The sequence below is a fragment of the Dendrobates tinctorius genome, unplaced genomic scaffold, assembly GCF_039654945.1.
Source record: "Dendrobates tinctorius isolate UK_male_01 unplaced genomic scaffold, ASM3965494v1 ptg000015l, whole genome shotgun sequence".
NCBI lineage: Eukaryota > Metazoa > Chordata > Amphibia > Anura > Dendrobatidae > Dendrobates > Dendrobates tinctorius.
In genome coordinates, this window is record NW_027361683.1 from 4063121 (window position 1) to 4081982 (window position 18862).

An 18862-nucleotide genomic window follows, 5' to 3' on the forward strand; every position below is an offset into this window, starting at 1 on the left:
CCATAGAGCTTGTCCAGGGGTACCTGGGCCTTAAGACATAGACTCTCACAGAAGCTACCCCATTTTTATATGCTCCACGTTACCCAATCAATCTGGGGAGAATGAAGGCGCAGCCAAGGTAACACCTGAAGTACCTCATCCATACCCTCAGGGATAACTAAAAAGGAGATTATCTCCTGATGCTTCGGAGACACGGTGAGAGTAAGGGGTACAGTCTGATGGGAAATTTGGGTTGGCAAAACGGACCCGTTAGCTACCCAAAAAGACATCAGCCTAGGTAGCATTACTAATGAGAAAGCATGCCGTTGGGTGAAGGAAGCGGATATGAAATTGCCCTCAGTCCTGGAGTCAACGCAAGCCTGCACTGTGAGAGTAGCTGACCCAAATGTCAAAAACCCCAAAAGCCCACTTGGGTGACACATCAACAGGAACTAGTGAATCTCTCCCCAAGGCTACTTGAGGCTGTGACTCTTTCTAATGCTAGGTACATTTATTGACAAAGTGACTGACTTGTCCGCAGGCAAAACAAGTCAGCTGTGGACGTACAGAGCGGGTGATAGGCTCCGCTTGAGAGACTTCCATGGGCTCTACAGGGCCATCAACCTGAGTTGGAGGACACATGGGATTAGTGAAATTCGGAGACAACTGAACCCGGGCTTTAGTATGGGCTGGCTCCAAACCACGCTCAACATGCCGCAGATCTATGCGAGTGGCCACAGATAATAATTCCTTCAGGGTAGTTGGAACCTCCCTAGTGGCCAAAGGATCCCTGACATGATCTGCTAATCCCCTCCAAAAGATAGGTATAAAAACCTTATCAGGTCAATCCAACTCTGTAGCCAGGATACAGAACTGAATGGCAAACTGGCTAACCAAAAACGAACCCTCAGTTAAAGTCAGAAGCTGCAGAACGATATCATGGGTTACTTATGACCCCAAAAAAACCTCTTTAAGGGCCCAAAGAAATAAGAGGCGCTAAGGATCAGGTGATCATCTCGTTTCCATAATGGTGTAGCCCACTCCAACGCCCTACCTGACAAGAGGAAAATAATAAATCCCACCTTGGTACACTCTGTTGGAAATCGTGAAGCCAGTAACTCCAGGTGGATTGAGCACTGATTCACAAACCCTCTACAAGCCTTACTGTCCCCAGAAAAATTTTTGGCCAGCGAAAAACGTGGTACAGAGGAAACAGGAACCACAGCAGAACCTTAGTAGGCTGCTACTTGTGCGACCAATGCAGCAAGATCCACAGCTGTAGACTCCCGCTCGAGAGTGGCCATCCTGTTATCAGGCTGCTGGATGTACCACTAGTATACTGTTAGGATTGGTGGAATGCAACAAATACAAAATAATAATAATAAGGTGCGTTTGCAACCCGGGGTCCACTGTGCGGTGATGGAGAAACAGCAGCTAGCACAACTGCGGAGCAAGGATGCGAGAAAACACCTTAAGCACACTGAGTTAAATGTCACTCAGTGTGCACAGAGCACAAAGTATCAAGCTCTGTTACACCACAGGGCGGTACTATGAAGCAATGCAAATAGGACTATACCCTGTTAGACTGCATAGGCGTTTAGAAAATACTATTTGGGGTCCCTATAACTTAACCCGCTAGGAAAGACTAAGCTGGTGGTTGACCCTGCTCTGACACATGGTGTGCTTTAGCACGCGTGCCTGAGGACGCCCGGTGCAGATGCTAAGTTTAAGCGGGAGTTCCCACCCTACACTGTCTGTCTAGACAAACACGCTTAGTGCTATTAGTGGCACACGTGCACACACGGTGGTAACGTAGCCACAAGCACACAAGATACTAGCGCACAGACATGTGCCATTGAGAGCTTTATATACCTTGCTCAAGTCCAGACAGACAGGACCTTGCCTGTGGACCAATCAGAAGCAGCCACCTCATCAGAGCAGCTGACATCCGAGCACCAATGAGAAGGCGCCACCTCATGGACATGCTCAGTAGGGTGAAATCTGGACTTAGTCTCCAGAGCACAAAGCTGCACGTGTGTACCAGTAGTCACCATAGGCTTAGCTGGAGAGCCCGCAGCAACTACACATGCAGCATGAGTTTGGGCAAGGCGTTGGGTCTGGAGTCTGTGCTGAGCAGTCATCCTAGTGGCTGAGCCTGAATGGAAGACCACTGCACCAGGCAAAGTTTGGGATATATCCCGTGCAGTGGGAGAATCATGGCACCTAATATCTAGCTCTTTAATTTCAAATATAAATGCAATATTGAGTCTTCAGCTAAGTAGGACTACCTGAGTCATAGTTATAGCATTTCAATTACTCAGCCTTAATAAATGGCTTAATACAGTGGTTAAACAGCCATTGATGCGCTACACCTTTCAATATTAGAAATTTGTAGAATCCTACCAACTCCACCCCCGAGTCTGTTTTCACCTTCCAGACCTGGTCAAATACTGTATTTCAGTTTTGACCAGGGATATGTATCATGGCGGAATAAAGACTTTTCTACTGAGTGCTGTTCCTTTTTGCGTGAGATTTATTGCATCATTCTGGACAAGGAAATACTAAATATGAGTATTTTATTTATTTTTACATTAAAATATTTATTTATTGGTAAATATTTTCTTCATTTTCTTGTTCTTTATTTTGTGATTTTTAAAAAAAATATTTTTACAATTTTTATAAACTTTTTTTTACTTTTTCACCTTTTCCCAGGAAGGGAGATTAAAATCCCCAGCCATGATTGTATCAATAACTCTGTACTCTGTATCTAGTACTCTGCAATGTTTTTGAATTACAGGTAGAGTTGAGCGAAACTCAAATGAAAATATAGCCAACTTTAGCTAAAGTCGGGTTTCGCTGATCGAAACCCGACCATAACGTGAGGTCAGCCATGAGGTCGCCAATCAGAGCACCAAAGTCACATTTCAAATAATGCTTCCAGCACCATTTCTCAGCCAATGAAGGTGGACGCACACTGTGGGCAATGCGATGACATGGGCAGCGGCCACCACCATATTAGAGAAGGGCATTGAAGTGATTGGCTGGCTTTGTGTGGCGTCACAGTGGGTATAAAAGGCTGTGACCGCCGACCGCCATCTTACTTCTGCCGATCTTAGAATAGGGAGAGGTGCTGCTGCTGATTCTGAACAGGGAGAGCGTTAGGCAGGGAAGAAGACAAAAAAAACTGCTTCTGCTGACAGCGCTTTTCAATGTACAGTTAGTGTGCAGTGAAAGGGGAGGATCTTTGTTGTGTGCAGCAGCCCTGGTGGTGATTAGGCTACCTTTTAAGGCTACCTGCTAGCTGCATTGCTGTGTGCACACTGCTGTTCAAGCTGCTTTTTTCAAAGCAATCCAACTTTGACCATGGTCAAAACTAGACAGAGACAGCGTGTGTCAGTCCCTATACAAATAGACAGAGATTGACAATTGTCCATACAGACACCGCATAGCGGTGTACGCTCCTCATACACTACCGTGTGCCGCCTTGTATCACAGACAAATAAAAGCTATATGTGTGTGACTCTGGAAGAAAAAGACGAGGAGTTTTTCCATTTTTCCAGACCTACACCTTAGAGTGCTGTCCGCTTTTCAAACAGTTTCGTATATCTGCTGTTTGATGACGGTCAAAACTAGACAGAGACAGCGTGTGTCCGTCCCTATACAAATAGAGGGAGATAGACAATTTTCCATACAGACACCATATAGAGCTGTCCGATTCTCAAACAGTATTGTATATCTGCCGTTCGCATTACAGTCACATCTATACAGAGTCAGCGTGTGTGTGACACTCCGTAAATGCATATTCGGAGATTGTTAGTTACACAAAAAACGTATACAGTTGTACACTTCTGATACAGTTCCATATATCTGCTTGTTGGATTACGGTCCAATACATTCTGTGAGAGCGTCTGTGACTAACAAAATATATACGTAGATTTAGTTTTTTTAATACACCTTACACAGCTGGACGCTCCTCATACAGTACCATCTCTCTGCTGGTATTTTTGGTACATTTTCTCAAACATGAGGAAGTATGGTGGAAGAGTCCGCGGACATGGGCAGGGGGGCGCAGCTGGTACTGTTGGTGGTGGTGCATCGGCTGGTTCTGGCAAAAGTACAATAGCAGCTAAGGCAGGAGGTGTTGAGCCTGCGTCATCATCTGTGTCATCATCTGGCCCAAGAAGGCCTGTAAGGTTGCCTTTTCTTGGAGTAGAAAAATCGCTTTTAAGCCGGAGCAATGGTGCACATTGCCGAAACAGCGACCAGCTCTATTGTCTCCTCTTCTGAACGTTCGAAACCTGCAAGCACGGAGTCGACATTGCAGGGTTCTGTTCAGGAAAAACACCTTTCATTGTGTCCTTCACCCCCACCAAAAGTTAAGGATGCGGCAGCCCACACTTCAGATTACTCTATGGAGCTCTTTTCACATACCATGCCTGGGTTATCCAGTCAAATCCATAATTCCCCAGTCCAAGATGAATCTGACATGGAGTGCACTGATGCACAGCCACTGTGCGATGATTCTGCTGGTACATCGACCCAGAGTACTACATTGCCCACGCAGTCTATTGAGCCAGAATCTGACCCTGATGAAACTCAGGTGCCCCTTCCCGCATTCTATACCACCTTACACGGTGACACAGAGGAAGGTAAAGAGGAAGGTGCAGATGACTTTGAAGAGAAGGTGATGGATGACCCAGTTCTTGACCTGGATTGGCATCCATTGGGGGAGGAGGGTGGCGCTGGCAATAGTTCTGATAAGGAGAAGGATCCGCAGCAGGCATTGACATCGCAGCAGTGGTTATCTGCCAGGCCCGTAGCTGTCCAAAAACGTGGAACAAAAACTAAAAGAGTTGCAGGACAGCTTGGCCAGATGGTCAACTTAGCACAGCGTGCAAGGCCAGAAAATGTATACCATAGTAGGAAGAGTGCAGTGTGGCACTTCTTTGTCCAAAATCCTACTGATGAGGAAAAGATTACCTGTAAGAAGTGTGGAAGGACCTTTAGCTGAGATAAACAACTCAGAAATTTGAATACCAGTTGCATGCTTAGACATTTAATCAACATGCACTTGCAAGCATGGACGGACTACAAAACCTCAGGTAGCACATGTGCACCTGCTGCAACTGAAGGTAGCCAGCAACGCTCCATCGCTTCCCCCACTGCAAGACCACCACCACCGTTAAGCACATCACCAGCAAAAAATGTGGAGGTGTCATCGCAAGGCCAATGCACTCACGGAATAACAATGGTTTTGCAACACAACAAAGAATCTAAGCCATCACCACCAATACCATCACCAACCCCCTCTCACTCCGTCCGGTCCTTCCCCCATATGCAGCTCTCCAGTCCAGCTCACCCTACCAGACACTCTGAGTAGGACAAGAAAGTACTCATCCTCTCATCCGCGTACACTTTGTTTGAACGCCTACATTGCCAAACTAATCTCATTAGAGATGATGCCCTACCATTTGGTTGAAAGCAAAGCTTTCCGCGACCTCATGGCCTACGTTGTCCCACGCTATGACCTTCCCAGTCGGCACTTCTTTTCTCGAAAAAGCCATCCCTGACCTCCACCGGCATGTGAAAGACCGCATTGTCCATGCACTAAAACAGTCAGTGAGTGGAAACGTGCACCTCACGACAGATGCATGGACCAGTAGGCATGGCCAGGGCCATTACGTGTCCATCACTGCACACTAGGTTAATGTGGTGGGTGCAGGCTTTTCTTGGGAGAGCGGTGGAGGAACAGAGCTGCCTAGCCCACGGTATAGGAAACAGTTGGCTTTAGGCTTTCGATCCTCCTCCTCTGTCAGCGAAAGCTCGTCCACAGAGCGCAGTCACACGACCACTCCATCCGCAGCTGTCAGTGTTGCACACGAGGTGTCCGACTATCGAACAGCTAGTGGTAAGCGTCAGCAGGCTGTGTTAAAGATGATGTCTTTGGGCAACAACAGACACACCACGGAGGTACTGGCCGACTACTTGCAGTGACAAACTGAGTCATGGCTGGGCAGTCTACATCTTGAGGCATGCAAAACACAAGCCGCGGAGACACCATCACGTGTTTCTCAACGCAAGCAATGACTAGCCAGGTCTTTCTGCGGGAAGGAACAACCACGGGAAGGGCAGTCTCCAATGAAGGAAACCACCTATGCCAAAACATGGTATCCATCCACAGACAGCTGTTTCGGGGTATTGCCCCTCATCAGTGTGGAGTAGGAAACTGGCTAGTAGGAGCAATGCCTAGTAAAAGACTGTGAAAATGAGGATGAGTGACCTCGTGGAGATCAAACATCCAACACTGCGGAGACACCATCACATGTTTCTCAACGCAGTGATCTAGAGCAATGCCCCCATCCCTTATGGGAAATATGCAAAAACATGCAAAACACAAGCCGCGGAGACACCATCACGTGTTTCTCAACGCAAGCAATGACTAGCCAGGTCTTGTGTTTTGCATGTTATTGCATATTTCCCATTAGGGATGGGGGCATTGCTCTAGATCACTGCATTGAGAAACATGTGATGGTGTCTCCGCAGTGTTGGATGTTTGATCTCCACGAGGTCACTCATCCTCATTTTCACAGTCTTTTACTAGGCATTGCTCCTACTAGCCAGTTTCCTACTCCACACTGATGAGGGGCAATACCCCGAAACAGCTGTCTGTGGATGGATACCATGTTTTGGCATAGGTGGTTTCCTTCATTGGAGACTGCCCTTCCCGTGGTTGTTCCTTCCCGGGGAAAGACCTGGCTAGTCATTGCTTGCGTTGAGAAACACGTGATGGTGTCTCCGCGGCTTGTGTTTTGCATGTTTTTGCATATTTCCCATAAGGGATGGGGGCATTGCTCTAGATCACTGCGTTGAGAAACATGTGATGGTGTCTCCGCAGTGTTGGATGTTTGATCTCCACGAGGTCACTCATCCTCATTTTCACAGTCTTTTACTAGGCATTGCTCCTACTAGCCAGTTTCCTACTCCACACTGATGAGGGGCAATACCCCGAAACAGCTGTCTGTGGATGGATACCATGTTTTGGCATAGGTGGTTTCCTTCATTGGAGACTGCCCTTCCCGTGGTTGTTCCTTCCCGGGGAAAGACCTGGCTAGTCATTGCTTGCGTTGAGAAACACGTGATGGTGTCTCCGCGGCTTGTGTTTTGCATGTTTTTGCATATTTCCCATAAGGGATGGGGGCATTGCTCTAGATCACTGCGTTGAGAAACATGTGATGGTGTCTCCGCAGTGTTGGATGTTTGATCTCCACGAGGTCACTCATCCTCATTTTCACAGTCTTTTACTAGGCATTGCTCCTACTAGCCAGTTTCCTACTCCACACTGATGAGGGGCAATACCCCGAAACAGCTGTCTGTGGATGCATACCATGTTTTGGCATAGGTGGTTTCCTTCATTGGAGACTGCCCTTCCCGTGGTTGTTCCTTCCCGTGGAAAGACCTGGCTAGTCATTGCTTGCGTTGAGAAACACGTGATGGTGTCTCCGCGGCTTGTGTTTTGCATGTTTTTGCATATTTCCCATAAGGGATGGGGGCATTGCTCTAGATCACTGCATTGAGAAACATGTGATGGTGTCTCCGCAGTGTTGGATGTTTGATCTCCACGAGGTCACTCATCCTCATTTTCACAGTCTTTTACTAGGCATTGCTCCTACTAGCCAGTTTCCTACTCCACACTGATGAGGGGCAATACCCCGAAACAGCTGTCTGTGGATGGATACCATGTTTTGGCATAGGTGGTTTCCTTCATTGGAGACTGCCCTTCCCGTGGTTGTTCCTTCCCGGGGAAAGACCTGGCTAGTCATTGCTTGCGTTGAGAAACACGTGATGGTGTCTCCGCGGCTTGTGTTTTGCATGTTTTTGCATATTTCCCATAAGGGATGGGGGCATTGCTCTAGATCACTGCGTTGAGAAACATGTGATGGTGTCTCCGCAGTGTTGGATGTTTGATCACCACGAGGTCACTCATCCTCATTTTTACATCTTGAGGCAGGCAAGGTAGTCAGTGATAACGGCCGTAATTTTGTGGCAGCCATAGCCCATGCAAAACTCACACACATACCTTGCCTGGCTCACACTTTGAATCTGGTGGTGCAGTGCTTCCTTAATAATTATCCGGAGTTAACACCCTGCTCCATAAGGTGCGAAGACTGTGCTTGCACATCCGTTGCTCAAACGTCCACTCCACTCGTATGCAGAAGCTGCAGCGATTGCTCCACCTCCCCAAGCACCGCCTAATCATAGACGTTGCAACAAGGTGGAACTCCATCCTGCACATGGTTGAGAGGCTGTGTGAACAGAGGCAGGCTGTAATGTATTTGTGGGAGGATACACGGGCAGGCAATTTGAGGGAAGACATGGAATTGTCGGGTGTGCAGTGGTCAAAGCTGAAAGACCTCTGTAAAGTCCTTCAGTGTTTTGAGGAATGCACACGGCTGGTAAGCGCAGACGACGCCATCATAAGCATGAGCATCCTAATTATGCATCTGCTCATGCAAAGTTTGACGCACATTAAGGATCAGGCTGCGTCTGCAGCGGAGGAGGAGGAGGAGGGAAGCCTTGATGACAGTCAGCCATTGTCTGGTCAGGGAACTGCCCTGGACGAGGTGGAGGCAGAAGAGGAAGAGGAGGAGGATGAGGGGATGATTATTTTCAGCAGGAGGATGCTTCTCAGGGGGCAAGAGAAAATGTTGGCTTGCCAAAGTCAGGTACAGGGTTTGTGCGTGACTGTGGGGATGTGGATGTGCCAGAAAGTGCTCCTCCACCCACCACTGGCAGTGCATCATTGGCACCTGGAACATTGGCCCACATGTGCGATTATGCCTTGCAGATCCTAAAAAGGGACCCCAGCATTGCCAAATGATGAGGGATGACAACTACTGGCTGGCCAGCATCCTCGATCCACGCTACAAAGGCAAATTACACAACATCATGCTACAGGAGAACCTAGAGATAATATTGGCTAACAAACAAGCAACTCTGGTAAACCATTTGTTTGAGACTTTTCCAGCACACAGCAGTGGCGCTGGTTCTCCCATGAGCTGTATTGGGCACAATGGAAGAGATGTTCATGTTGCACACAGCCGAAGTGGCGTTGGAGACAGGGGTTTAATGACTATGTTGTGGAATGATTTCTCAAGTACCGCTCACACGACTGCTAATACTGCATCGATTAAAAGTGACAGGAGACAGCAGTGGTCAACTATGGTTAAAAACTACTTCTCCTCCCATATCGATGTTCTCCCTCACAGGTCATTCCCCTTTGACTATTGGGCCTCTAAACTGGACGCCTGGCCTGAAATGGCACAATATGCCTTACAGGAGCTGGCTTGCCCTGCTGCTAGTGTGTTATCTGAAAGAGTCTTCAGTGCTGCTGGATCAATCCTGACAGAATAAAGGACCCGTCTGTCTACCCAAAATGTTGATGCTCTAGCCTTCATTAAAATGAACCATGCATGGGTTTCAAAGGATTTTGTCCCACCTTCCCCTGATGACACATAGGTTGCCAGAAAACTGCCTCGCTTTTGTCCTCCTCTTCCTCGGACTTGCCCAATTCCACCCTTTGCAGCAGCTGAATGTCCAGCCAACACATCAACATATGCCATTTTTTAAACCTCCCTAAGTGGGCTGCCCACCCCCAATGGCTCGGGTCAACACCTGGCGCGCCCGGGCAAGTGCCGTTGCTCTGAACAGGTGGATGGGCCCACAGATGGCCGACGGCACTGGCCCAGAGTCCCTCATAGTACAATACAGTGTCTCTGATGGTGGGGGGACCACTCGCCATCAGACACTCCAGCATACTATGAGGGGCCCTGTGCCAGTACCGTCGACCACGAGTGTGTCCCCCCTGCTTGGTCATGGCCACAGCACTTGCAAGTTGCAATACTTACCTCTCCCTACTCCACCGCTGTGTAGTCTGGGCAATTAAATCCTTCATAGGGACGGCCACTAGAAATTTGGTTTATTGATCGATGATGGGTAAGATGTACAGTTGCTATGGCCTTTCCTGCTGGCCTCTATCTTCAGATGATAAATTGCTACCATTTGTAATGGACGTCAACTTTCAAGCGGATGCAATGGTGCTTTATGATCACCTTTCACAGTTGTGATAGTCACAGACGTGTGACATTTCTGCCACCATTTTTCAATGACTCCTCTCATGCCAATCCAATAGAATCACCTACGGTCTGTGGCTTCTGTCTTTGGCACTCCAAAATGACCAGACAGATTATGATAGGCAGTGAGGACCATGTCTACATCACTCCCTGTGATCACAGATCGATGGAGACGAGTAACGGTGATGGGATCCACGCTACTGCAATAAAACAATTCTTTCTTCACAAAGAACCGTTTTCGCTGTCTCCACAGACACAGTAATTGAGGGTTTACATCGCCTTTGCAACATCTACCGGGAGGTTTTCCCGCAATGAGTAATTCCCAAATTTCTGCTAACACTCGACTTTCCGTCTGTACTTGTATCCATGTAGTTTCCATTAGCAGAGAGTCTGGACTGGCTTTCTGATATTGAAATATATACGAAGATTTAAAAGTACCACAACACTGCATACTGTTGTATGCTTCAACTACCTTTCCCTTTTTCTACTTGTTAAATTCTGGTGTAATACATACTGAGCCTGTGAGTGTCTGTGTTTGACTCCGGAAGTATAGACGGAAATTTACAATTACCCCTAGACTGGATACACCTGGTATGTGCTGATACAGTACCTTTGTTCAAAATTTTGTATTACGATATCATCCATTGTGAGTGAGCGTTTGTGGTTTACGCCTTCTATATATACGGTGAATCGGAGATACCAAGTTTTACCCTATACTCGATACAGCTTGTATCTTGTTATACAGTACCTTTGTTCGACATTTAGTATTACGGTCAATTCCATACTGGGTAAGCGTCTGAGACTGACTACGGGATTATGTATATGGAGATTTCAATTGTACCGTATAATATATATACTTGCTATCTTGTTATCCAGTACCTTTTTTACAACATTTTTTATTATAGTCAAACCCATACTGAGTGAGCGTCTGAGGGTGACTCTGGAAATATATACTGAGATTTCAAATTTGGCCAACACTGTATACAGCTGTACGCTTGTGTTACATTACCCATTTAAAGCTTTTCATATTCTTGTGTAATCTGTACTGGGCCTGAGAGCGTTTGTGTCTGCCTCCTGAAATGTATACGGAGATTCAGAATGTTTACACTATACTATACACTCACTGGCCACTTTATTAGGTACACCTGTCCAACTGTGTGTTAAGACTTAATTTCTAATCAGCCAATCACATGGCGGCAACTCAGTGCATTTAGACATGTAGACATGGTCAAGACAATCTCCTGCAGTTCAAACCGAGCATCAGTATGGGGAAGAAAGGTGATTTGAGTGCCTTTGAACGTGGCATGATTGTTGGTGCCAGAAGGGCTGGTCTGAGTATTTCAGAAACTGCTGATCTACTGGGATTTTCACGCACAACCATCTCTAGGGTTTACAGAGAATGGTCCGAAAAAGAAAAAAAATCCAGTGAGCGGCAGTTCTGTGGCCGGAAATGCCTTGTTGATGCCAGAGGTCAGAGGAGAATGGGCATACTGGTTCGAGCTGATAGAAAGGCAACAGTGACTCAAATTGCCACCCGTTACAACCAAGGTAGGCAGAAGAGCATCTCTGAACGCACAGTGCGTCGAACTTTGAGGCAGATGGGCTACAGCAGCAGAAGACCACACTGGGTACCACTCCTCTCAGCTAAGAACAGGCATCTGATGGCTACTTTCAGCAGGATAATGCGCCATGTCATAAAGCTCGAATCATCTCAGATTGGTTTCTTGAACATGACAATGAGTTCACTGTACTCAAATGGCCTCCTCAGTCACCAGATCTCAATCCAATAGAGCATCTTTGGGATGTGGTGGAACGGGAGATTCGCATCAGGGATGTGCAGCCGACAAATCTGCGCCAACTGTGTGATGCCATCATGTCAATATGGTCCAAAATCTCTGAGGAATGCTTCCAGCACCTTGTTGAATCTCTGCCACGAAGAATTGAGGCAGTTCTGAAGGCAAAAGGGGGTCCAACCCGTTACTAGCATGGTGTACCTAATAAAGTGGCCAGTGAGTGTATATACCTTGTATCTGGTGATACTGTACCCTTTTTCACCTTTTCATTTTATTGGGCAATCTATACTGAGCCTGTGAGCGACTGTGTATGACTCATGAAATATATACGGAGATTTACTGTTATCCCTAGACTGTATAGAGCTGTATGCTTCTGATACAGTACCATATATCTGCTGGTATTTTGGGTCCATTTTCTAAAACATGAGGAAGTATGGTGGAAGAGGACGTGGACGTGGGCATGGGGGGCCACCTGGTACTGATGGTGGTGCATCTGCTGGTAGTGCCAAAAACACAATAGCAGCTAAGGCAGGAGGTGTTGAGCCTGCGTCATGGTGTAGCTCTGGAAGGCCTATAAGGCTCCGTTTTCTGGGAGTAGGTAGACTGCTTTTAAAGCAAGAGCATCAGGAACTATTTTTGGCTTACATTGCTGAAACAGCCTCCAGCTCTATCGCCTCTTCTTCTGAAGTTTAAAAAAATGCAAGCACTGAGTCGTAAGTGAAGGCTTCTGGTGAGGAGCAACCAATTTCCTTGTGTCCTTCACCCACACCAAAATTGAAGGATGCGGCAGCACACACTTCTGACTACTCCCTGGATCTCTTTTCACATACCATGCCTGGGTTAATTAAAAATGTGGCCCAACATATACTGGAGCATACAAAATGGTGGACATCTGACACTGGAGCATCTTCCATGAGGCCCCTCATATACTGGAACATTCTAAATGGGGCAGATCAGACACTGGAGCAGCATCTATATGGCACATGATACACTGGAGCATTAGAAATGGGGCCCATTATATATGGAGCATTATTAGGGCCCATAAGACACTGGAGCATCATCCATGAGGCCCATCATATACTGGAGCATTCCAAATGAGGCAGATCAGACACTGGAGCAGCATCTATGGGGCACATGATACACTGGAGCATTAGAAATGGGGCCCATTATATATGGAGCATTATTAGGGCCCATAAGACACTGGAGCATCATCCATGAGGCCTATCATATACTGGAGCATTCCAGATTGGGGACATCAGACACTGGAGCAGCATTTACCGGGCCCATTATACACTGGAGCATTAGAAATGGAGCCCATTATATGTGGAGCATTATTTGGGCCAATAACACACTGGAGCATCGTCCATGGGGACCATCATATACTGTAGCATTATGTGGAGCTCATCAAATATTGTATGGAACATTACATGTGGCCAATTATTCTGTATGGAGAAATATATGGGGCTCATTATTCTGTATGGCGCACAATGTGGTGGCCATAATACTGTATGGAGTAATATACTGTCCTATTTTTGAGCTATTGTACAATTTAAAATAGATCAGTCATGTCATGTAAGCAGTGAATTATTTGTCATTGTACTATACCTATATTTCTGTGCTGTATCGGAGCATCATGAGTTGTGGTATGTGTTAAAGGGGCACACTGACACTCTTTGGCCCAGGGCACACGAAAACCTGGAGCCAGCCCTACCGTCCCACAAATAACCTGGAGCCAAATAACCCCCAGTTTTCAATGCGTAGCTATTATTATGAAGTAAATTAAGGTTGACAAGCTTCAGTAATACAGAATTGATGTTTTTGACATTGAAATGGGCACAGTAGGTGTGTTTACTGTCCTCCACTCCCTGCTGACTTTGCTTCCCCATTGACTTGCATTGGGTTTCGTGTTTCAGTCGGCCTCCGACTTTTCCCTATAGTCGGCCGATTTCATTAGACCCGACTTTTGAGAAAGTCGGATTTCGTGAAACCCGACCATAAAAAAGGCAAAGTCGCTCATCTCTAATTACAGGGCATTAGATCAGGCAATCGCACACAGGTAGGAGGCATTTCAGTTCCTGCATTTAGCAGGAATTTACAGGCCACTGTATGTTGGTGACCCCTCGACCATTTTTTTCAGCCAAGGATCTCCATAGAGACCATCGGCACAATGTTATCAGAATCTGAGCAGAGAGCTATGCCAATCGATGTAGCTATCACTGTTGACAGCAGCATCAGAGAGGTTAAACGCCCGCAATCGGCAGCAGCACCGATCATGGGCATTTCTGCATGGTATCATCTATAGTATATAGCTGATGCCCACTGATGATCATCCCGCTGTACTGCGGGAACACATCTCAAGTGGCGTTATACATGTACCGTGGATGTTGTGAACGGCCTAAAAAAGACTTTAAAGGAATGGGTATGAGTTAAATGGGTCCTATATAGAAAATTTAAATAGATGAAGCTAAATATTAAGCAGTATTTGGTTATAATACCTACAGTATGCACAATGTATCATTCATTTATTATTTCAGTAAAATCTGGTATTTCTGTTCATAAAGGCTGTAAAAATTTGGCAAAGTAACATTGAGTCAAGTTTATTAATCACAGATGTCCTGGGACCTTCCACACCAAACATGGGTTTTGGTGCTTCGTTTGGTTATATCTACTGTAGGTACATCTGTATTCTCCAGGTGTCCATCTAAAGTCATTTTCTGATTCCTTACTCCGCTTTGCTTTGTTGCTCCTAATATGTTTTTAAATGATGAGACGTCTTCTAATATTCTTCTGAATTTAATATGGATATTTCACTTCATAGTGTTGCCTGTATGTTTTTTTTTTGTTCTCTATCATTAGCATAAGTGAATTAATTTTGGATGTTTTTTAAAAGAAGACAAAGAATTTTTTGAAGGAATGGATGTGATTTTGTTTTCCTTCACATAGTTATTTTTCTTTTAAGCTGTGCATGGTACAGTAAATGAACACTGACATCTTTTTTCATTGTCTGGCTGTTATCTAAGTAGAATGCATCAAGGTCATTTGTCCACTCCAATCCTGCAGCGTTTAAGCCGGAGATTTGTGTGCCTCTTCAGTTTGCTGAATTATTCCATTTAAAGAGAGAAAATTAAAATTCCCTCCCCTTCAGCACTTGAAAATGATGTTTGACAATAGCATGATTGTGCCTGGGAAAACATAAAAAGGTGCAAAGAAAATAGAAGGTTGGAGGTGGGAAAACAAAAGCAAAACATCAGAGGATTTTGTATGAGCTGATCATGACACAGAAAGCTTTTACAAGACAACACAAATTAGCATATAAGCTTTAGGGCGCATGAATGTACAGGAGTCACATTTGTATCAGCGTAATTCTCTCTGTAGAGTCCTACCGGAGTCCTGTAGAGTCAAGACTGGTATGTTCACAGTACAGTTTTGATCTAGGGTCTGCTTCACAAATATGTGCCAAGTACATTAAAATCAGCAATGGATGAATTTATTCAAGTGGAATTGAATTATCCTAAAATTTGAAAAAATGTATTCTTCGAAAATTTGACACTTTTCTGAACCATAGAGAGCTGGTAAAAGGTTAAAAAATAAATAATATTGCATAACCTCTGTCATGTCCCCCAGACAGCTATCCAGTCCTCCATGTTTCTTCTTTTCTCATCCCCCCCCAGCCTGCTTAATTCTTCCAGCTCTGGCTAAGCCTCTGATGTCACTGCACTCTGTGTACTTGCAGTGCACGTCATGGCATCGTGATGTTACGATGTGTGTCGTCTGAAAACCAGTCAAATTGTGATGCTAAGGCTCTATGTAATGACATCAGAGACATAGTTGGCACAGTAAGCCCTGGCATAGACATAAAGGGAATCTGTCACCAGGATTTTGCTACCTCATCTGAGAGCAGCATAATCTAGGAAAAGAGACCCTGATTCCAACAATGTATCACTTAGTTTTCTAGGTCTAGCAATTGTGAGACACTCAGAGTTTTTAGAGGTAGCATGTAGCAGAGCTCAGAAAGCTGTCCCCACCCACACCATAGCTTTTTTATACATTGTTGTTTTTTAGATGGTGAGCTGCTTATCAGAGGTCAGACCAGGGCTCACATGAGATGTAGTCCTCGCAGTGATAATCTCCTGGTGATTACAACATTCATTGTATTGAAACAACAGAACATAGCCTATTACGTGACCCATCGCAGAAATCTGTGTTTCAGCCCCAATGTTATGCTGTCCATGCAAAAACCTGCTGAAAGATTCTCTTTAAGAAGGCTGAAGTGAGGCCCTCGATGAGGGAAGGTGGAAAGCAACGGCTATTAGGGCTTGTTTGTGGGAGGCAGGTGCTTCAGGATGGGTGATCAGTAAGGTAAGTGTCATGATCCAGGACGGGGTTTCACGTTGGCCCGTCCTGGTCAGACTGGAGGTTAATTGTTCTGCCTCTCTCTGGCAGAGGGCGGCTATTTAATGCTCACTGGACCTAGGTCCAGTGTCAGTTATACTCCTGCCCTCGGCTGAGTTAGTTGACCTCTTGTATACGTGTGCCTTGTGCCTGATAACTTGTTGATTGTTTGGTTGTGATCCGGTTCTGTCCCTGTTACGAGTTCTGCCTGCTCCTCTTGTACCGCACCGCTCTCTCGTGTGTGACTCTCTGCTTGTGACTCGACTGCTCTCTGCCCGTCCTTTTGCTACCGCACCGCCCTCTTGTGTATGACCTTTGGCTTTGTCTGACCTCCCGTCTGTTTATCCCTCCTGTACCTTGTTGCCTGTACTGTGTATGACCTCCATTTTGCCCGACTCTGAGTTTTCTACCTTCTCTGAAAGCAGGACGCCAAGCCCCACCCCCTTGCAGTCACATGACCGTAGGTCCCGTGCCGGCTTGCTAAACTTCAGCGTTTAGGTCCTGTGCATCTGTATTTTCCGGCTGTTCTTGTTCCCAGGGGTCTCTACAGTACTGGTGAGTCCCTGCTTAGCGGAGGCTGTACGCCAGTGCTGTCAGGACCCTGATAGTAAGTATCATTTTCATGTTAAAATTGCGTGACGTGCAGAATTTGAACCTTGGCTGATTCGAACATTACTAAGAGGTATGCATTTCTTGATGAATATGTTACATTTTTTGGCTGCCCATGCACCATAGTAAGAAAATGTTCTCCAGTACCCCAGTATACTTCTATAAGTGAGCATGCTGTTATATGTTACACTTTGAATATGTATTTCCTAATGTCATTCATTTTGTATAAAAAATTGTGTTTCTTGTGTTTTACAGAAAAATGAGGGAAAAATTACAGTACCTCAACTTGTGGGGATGCTAACTGGTATAGCCTCAGGAATGAAATACTTAACAGAGATGAGTTACATTCACAAGTGTCTTGCTGCACATAAAGTCCTCGTCAATTCTAACCTAGTCTGCAAGATATCTGGATTTCGACAATTTCAAGATGAAAAACTTGACACAGTGTTTACCACCATGGTACGGAATGCAAATGTAAGACACACCTTATATTATAATGCTTGATCAGTTAGGTTGGTATTATTTGCGGCTTGTCAACACATACTCAAATTTTGTAATATGGAATGGGACTGCACTCATTGTAACTATTGCCTCTTCAGAAATAATACCCAATGAGCAGGTAGAACATGTTGGTACTTTTATTTATTCAGTATTGAACCTTGCTCTGCTGTTTTGTAAAAATTACAATAACCTCTACCAGCTACTGCTATAAATCGTTTAATGCATCTTGATTCCTAAAAGTAGAATTGTCACTTGCTAAAAAATTAAATACCTTGTAAAAAAATCCCTGCTGTCCCCTGATTCTGCTGCTCCTTTTTCCTTTGTGCTGTGTTACTCCATTGCAGAGATATTTATGTTTGTATCTTTTATAGCACAATATGGGAAATCTCAGTTTCAGTTCAACTGGACATCTTTTCAGAGTCTTCTCTGGAGGCATGTGCCTTTACCCCTCCATCCCAGACACTTCCATTCAGAGATCAAATTTTAGCACTCTCATAGTCTTCACTGGGGGCGGGCACCTTCACTCTTCCCTCTTAGATGATGCAAGTTACATTTTGGAAATGTCTGAGGCTAGTAGACTGAAGAATCACCCAACTGATATGCAAACAGAGATTTCTAAAAGCAAGGAATATGAAAATCTCTGCAAAAGAGTGACACAGAAATAGCTTCACAATCAGGGGAGCACAGGGATTTCTACAACATACTTAACTTAATTTTTGAGCAAGGGAAAGACCTTATTTGGTGCATATTCTTGTTTAAAGAAGAAATTATTAGATTTACAATATGATGAACATATGGTTGTTATCATTTAGAGCAGTCAAAACAACTTTGTCTCATATGTAAAGCAGCAGGTTTAGTCATTTTTTTGCTCTTTAACCCCTTAACCCCCAGGGGGTTTTTATTTTTCGCTCCCCTCCTTCCCAGAGCCATAACTTTTCTATTTTTCTGGCCAATATGGCCATGTGAGGGTTTATTTTTTGTGGGACGAGTTGTACTTTTGAACAACACCATTGGTTTTATCATGTCGTGTACTAGAAAACAGGAAAAAAATTCCAAGTGCGGTGACATTGCAAAAAAAGTGCAATCCCACACTTGTTTTTTGTTTTGCTTTTTTCTAGGTTCACTACATGCTAAAACTGACCTGCCATTATGATTCTCTAGATCATTACAAGTTCATAGACACCAAACATGTCTAAGTTCTTTTTTATCTAAGTGGTGAAAAAAAATTCCAAACTTTGTTAAAAAAAAAATTGTGCCATTTTCCGTGACTCGTAGCGTCTCAATTTTTTGTGATGTCGGGTTGGGTGAGGGCTTTTTTTTGTATGCCGAGCTGTCATTTTTAATGATACCATGTTGGGGCAGATACGATCTTTTGATCGCCCGTTATTGCATTTTAATGCAAAAAACTGTAATTCTGGCGTTTTTAATTTATTTTCTGCTATGCCGTTTAGCGATCAT

At 45.0% G+C, this 18862-nt stretch overlaps 1 protein-coding gene across 1 annotated transcript in view; it reads left to right on the forward strand.

Annotated features, from left to right (window-relative positions):
• EPHA10 (EPH receptor A10) overlaps positions 1 to 18862 on the forward strand; it is a 1119172-nt gene that overhangs the window by 1040309 nt on the left and 60001 nt on the right. Inside the window, exon 13 of the mRNA XM_073562411.1 lies at positions 17159 to 17377. Within this exon, the coding sequence (XP_073418512.1) occupies positions 17159 to 17377 (219 nt within the window). The remainder of the gene's footprint in view (positions 1 to 17158; positions 17378 to 18862) is intronic.